This window comes from Papaver somniferum, chromosome 9, assembly GCF_003573695.1.
Source record: "Papaver somniferum cultivar HN1 chromosome 9, ASM357369v1, whole genome shotgun sequence".
NCBI classification, from domain to species: domain Eukaryota; kingdom Viridiplantae; phylum Streptophyta; class Magnoliopsida; order Ranunculales; family Papaveraceae; genus Papaver; species Papaver somniferum.
In genome coordinates this window covers 84801762-84807331 of record NC_039366.1, presented here as the reverse complement: position 1 = coordinate 84807331, position 5570 = coordinate 84801762, and the positions used below count along the sequence as shown (strand labels likewise).

At 35.9% G+C, this 5570-nt stretch overlaps 1 protein-coding gene across 1 annotated transcript; it reads left to right on the top strand.

Moving 5' to 3' along the window:
• Positions 1–320: 320 nt before the first annotated feature.
• On the top strand, positions 321–5247 carry LOC113313409 (hexokinase-3-like). Its single transcript, XM_026562175.1, has 9 exons — positions 321–864; positions 1665–1815; positions 1913–2095; positions 2206–2280; positions 2921–3076; positions 3177–3275; positions 3368–3495; positions 4499–4580; positions 4667–5247. Exons 1-9 carry the CDS (start codon positions 593–595, stop codon positions 5081–5083), a joined length of 1563 nt encoding a protein of 520 aa, XP_026417960.1. The 5' UTR covers positions 321–592; the 3' UTR covers positions 5084–5247.
• The last annotated feature ends 323 nt before the right edge of the window (positions 5248–5570 follow it).

Here is a 5570-nt window from a genome sequence, read left to right as displayed (position 1 = left end):
AGATTTGTCATAAATAAGTTGACTACATTCAACTAGTGGGTTGAATTATGTAAATATCTTTGAATTTGAATGTCAATATTCAAGAACCAAGAAAGAAAACACAAGTCAATTTATTTTCTTTTGTTTCATAAATTAATTTTTCCAACTTTTAAGGGAATGAGAATTGAAAGAAATTCTGAAGAAAAAGAAAGAAACAAATCTGGAAATACCAAATTTAAGTAAAGGCAAATCAGTCATTCACTAAAAAAAATTACGTAAACATCATCAGTTTGCTTTTCGACTTTCGAGACACACTCTTAATTTAAAGAGACTAATAAGCAAGGGAACTTCCTTTCTTCTTCTTCCCTCTTCCTTCTCTCTCTCTGTAATTACAATTCTTTTTGGTGTTTCATCGAACACTTTGTCTTTATTCAAAAAACGGAGGATTATTGCTGTAAAAAGAAACCCTTTGATTTGCTACTGAAGAGAAACTGTTCAGTGTATAGAAGGAAAGAAGAGTATATACTTGGGAATACTGAAGAAATTTTCTCTTTTTTGTGGGATTTTGATGGGTTGAGTGGTGAGAGAAGCAGAAAGGAAAAGTGGGTTTTGGATGGGGAAACTAGGGTTTGGTTTAGCAGTGAGTTGTGCTGTAGCTACTTGTGCGATCGCAGCAATTATTGTAAGTAAAAGAGTGAAAAGTAGAAGAAAGTGGAATCGAATGGTGGGTGTACTGAAAGAATTTGAAGATGGATGTTCAACTTCTATATCAAGATTAAGACAAGTTGTTGATGCTATGGCTGTTGAGATGCACGCAGGTTTAGCATCTGAAGGTGGCAGTAAATTGAAAATGCTTCTCACTTTCATTGATAATCTTCCTCATGGGTAACACTTTTAACTCTAAAATTTTCAACTTTTATGGAAAATTTGAGTTTTTTTTGGTTGGATTTCAAGTTCTGAATAGATAATGAGTGTTGGGCTTTGATTCATTGTTAGAAAAACTAATGTGTAAGTTTCTTTTGATTCTGAGAGGGCAATTTCTAATTTTTTAGTTTAAGACTCAGATTTTGTTGGAAATCTTGATGTTTTCTCAACAAAGCTGCATCTGATTAGTGTGAAAGTGGAACCAATTTTAGCAGTTTGTTTAAGCTATTGGGTTATTGATTCAGTTTTTTTGTGTAAAATCAGGAGCTTTTCGACTATGACTGACTCAATGCCAGAAATTTCATGACTTGTTTTCTTATCTGAGTTGGGAATTAAGGTGTTGTGACATTATTGGTTGATTTGATTAACTTGTCTCATCATCTTTTATCCTTTGGTTGATAATGTCTTGCAATGTTACATATTTTCTGGATTATCTTGGTGTTGCTTTGTTTTTCAGCTTGCTTAATCACTATGGATACTTATTAGATAATTAGTTTACTTTTCAAATATTTACTTTCTTTCTTTGATATCTTGACATTTTCTGTTGACAATTTCCTTTCTAATTTTCTTTTTGTACCGGATGCAGCTTCTTGTTTTGGTTTTTGTATTTATATATTGAGTTGACATGATATCCGTTCTTAAGTTTTCTTCCACGCTGTGCTGTTTTCAGTGTTTCTCTTTAGCTATTGTGGTTCTAGGATACTATATTTTAGCTTTTTGCTAATGCAACATTGCTGAAATTCTGAAAATTTTCTGTTCAGGAACGAGAAAGGAACTTATTATGCCCTTCATCTCGGGGGTACTAATTTTAGAGTATTGCGGGTGCAGCTTGGGGGGGAAGGTTCTGGGATCTTGGGACATGAAGTTGAAAGGCAACCCATTCCCCCGTCTTTGATGACCAGTACAAGTGAGGTATCTTGTATGCCTCTAATCTGAATTTGCTTCGTACAAATGTATCTGCTGTCCTTAGATGTGGCGGTAATGTTGTTGACACGTTTGTTGAATGCAGGATCTCTTTGATTTCATTGCTGATACATTAAATCAGTTTATTGAAAAAGAAGGCAATGGTTTTGATCTCCCACCTAATGAAAGGAGGCAGCTTGGATTTACGTTCTCTTTCCCAGTGAGACAGACGTCTGCTAATTCAGGTTACCTTGTGAAGTGGACTAAAGGATTTTCCATTAAAGACCTCGTAAGTGGGATGATGTTCTTCCTTTAGATACTCATTAAATGTTCCTTTAAATCACTGGATACACTTGATTTATCATTTATCGTGTGCATGTTTTCTATTTTTATTTTCAGGTTGGAAAAGATGTGACCGCATGTTTAGAAGAGTCTCTGGTCAAAATAGGATTGGATATTAGAGTAGCAACATTGGTGAGCCTTTCCTTCAAATGGTTGAAGTGCTTCTGCTTTATAAAAATGCTTATTGATCATTTACGTCTTAGTTGCTGCACTTTTCTGTATGGGCATCAATTATGCACATATGTCAAGCTCATGAAAGATCTACTTCTACGAGCTTGTAAAAGATGGAAGGATCTTAAAGAGGATTAACCTCTTGATAAGGCTTGAACTTACTCCGCCAAATAGTCACATTACACTGGCTTCGTCGCAGCAAGAGTTGGTTTATATTGGCGTCACCTTTCCTCTATGCTTGAGAGAATGACTCTTAGACAATACATCTTTAAAGTTGTTTGAAACTCCTGTGCAAAAACTTTTAGGCAATTTAAAATTGGTCATCATGATCAATATTAGCTCTCATAGGCTATCATGGCTGGATATTTATAGTGCAGCTCCACTGAAATAGGCCAGTAACTTGGAGTTCTTTAGTTGGTCCTGTGGTAGTGCTTAGGATGTTTTCTCTGATGCTTCTTTTCATGGTTAAGTACTCAAGTGTGTACTTACCGTTTCCTTTTATAGCTTTTTAATGAGGCCTGCACATGTTCATCTATCTATATTTTGAATTGATGCTACTGTTATACTTACTAGAGCAAAATATGTTTCTCTCTCTAAGCAGGTGAATGATACTGTAGGAACATTAGCTCTTGGACATTTTCACGACGAAGACACTGTAGCAGCAGTGATAATTGGAACCGGAACGAATGCTTGCTATGTGGAGCGAACAGATGCAATAATCAAGTCTCAAGGCCTTCTTACAAATTCAGGAGGCATGGTATCTTTTTTTGTGATCTCTGGGATATAACTCACTGTCTACTTTCTTAGAGAATGTGTTATAGTTTGCATAGTTTATATGTTGCGCTTTGGTTCTTTAGGTAGTGAACATGGAGTGGGGTAATTTCTGGTCGTCTCATCTGCCAAAAACTTCATACGATAATGATGTAGATGCAGAGAGTCCTAACCCGTATGATCAGGCAAGAAGCTGTCCCCAATAGATTATTGGTTGCTTATGCACAGTTTTTCGTTGGTTGATTGATAATTATTGGAACTTGATTTCCTGCATCAGGGTTTCGAGAAGATGATTTCAGGAATGTATCTGGGTGACATTGTAAGGAGGGTACTTCTTAGAATGGCACAGGAGTCGGATATATTTGGAGAGCTTCCTTCTAGCCTGTCGGTGCCCTTTATACTGAGGTGTGTTTCTTGTACAGTATATATCCTATCTTTACATTTTTCATCTGTAATAATCCTAATGAATATCACATACCTTAATGTTGAAAACTTGAGATTGTTTGTTTGAGTCATAACTTTTTAAAAAGACATCCATCCATGCAATATGCATTGTTAAGAAAACATTTAGCTATTTATCATAGGTCTACAAACCTATGAGGGTTCATCCCGCATATACACTGTATCATGTATGATTAGGCAGAAATTATTACTTTCCTTTATTTTTAACCGCGTCTTTTGTCCCCATTAGCATTGATGAAGATAAAACCACATGTCTGCTTGTGTTTAACCCATCATCTTATTAATTTTCACCTTTTTGATACCGCTCCTTATGTTGTATATGTATACTGCTTGTTCTGATGCTTATCAAATAAGGAGCATCCATTTTTAACCAATCTTGCCTAAACGTTTCCCTATTAGTTTTATCTTTGTGATGCTGCTGTTGCACCTCTTCACTCTGTTTAGGATCCCTTATTTCCTTTTGTTTCCTGTAATTTTAAAGAACTACCTTCTTTGAGGTGTCAGTGTTGTGGTCTAAGAAGAACTAGTTGACACTTTGGTATTCCAAACTTTACCTGTTGTTCATGTTCTACTCAAATTTTCTTATGTGGTCTCATTCTTACGGTTCTTCCACTCTTCCAGTCTATTTAATATTTTAATGTCTTAAATGAACAATCTCTTAGATTTTCTCGAATGGACTATTAATATCTATGAAAGATATTCATTTTGCTACTTCTGGTCATTGACATGTGGAACAAGGACCAAGTTGGCATGATTGTAGCTTAATTATTTTCAGCTACCATCACAGTTTCGAATATACTATGATAAGTATATCATAAATAGTTCCACGACCTGTAAGTTTTAGTTTTTCCTTTGAACATGAAACTAAAATAAAGCTAAGGCAAAATAATATACATTTGCGTAGTGATTCTTGTAATTATAATTACATTGTCGTCATATGATTTAGGACTCCATTAATGGCCGCTATGCATGAGGATGACTCTCCAGACTTAAGAGAAGTGGCCAGAATCCTTAATGACACACTACAGGTACAAATATATTTCACCACTTGATGTTTTTTCTACTGAATTTCTTTTTTCAAAAGCAATTATCGGATGTTTTGTTGTTGTTGTAGATCTCTGATGTCCCTTTGAAGGTCAGAAGGGTTGTTGTGAGAGTATGCGATGTAGTGACACGCAGAGCAGCACGATTAGCAGCTGCCGGTATAGTAGGGATCTTGAAGAAGATTGGAAGGGATGGTAGTGGAGGAATATCAAGTGGAAGAATGAAGAGTGGAGTTGAATCATCGTCTACCAAAATGAGACGAACAGTTGTGGCAATTGAAGGAGGTTTATATTTAAGTTATACTATGTTCAGAGAACATTTGAACGAAGCCATGACAGAGATTTTAGGAGAAGAAGTTGCCCAACATGTTATTTTGAGGGTCTCAGAAGATGGATCTGGCATTGGAGCTGCTCTCCTGGCTGCTTCTCATTCTTCGACTTCGTCGTCTTCGTCGTCTTCATCGTCCAATGTGAATCGTGTAAGGTAGCTATATATAAGTGTTAGCTATATATATGTGTTAAATATCTATACATATGAAAAAAGTCCCTTGTAAAGAGCCATATTCATTTACCATATTATATATGTATATGAAAGTGTTCATGCTGTACAGTAATTCAATTGTAGTTTTATTGACTAGAGAATTGATTATTATTTTGGTGTCATTCATTATATATGTTAAATTCAGAACGTTGGTGAGGAAACTGTGAACTAGGATTGACCCAAAGCAAATTGATCTCCATAGTCTCATATAAATCAGATACATAAACAACTTGAAGACTAGTTAACACTACTCTTTACTCGTCAGACCCCCAATTCCTGAAAACCAATGTTGCAGCTTGAACGACTTTAAAGGACAAGCTTCATGTCCTGGGCAATTAGCAGCAAGGACAAGAACGACTTGCGAAATGAACGCCGGAGAAACTAGGCATTGCAATTGGTAGACATTTCTGGTGAGGGAGCTGATGGGGTGTTTG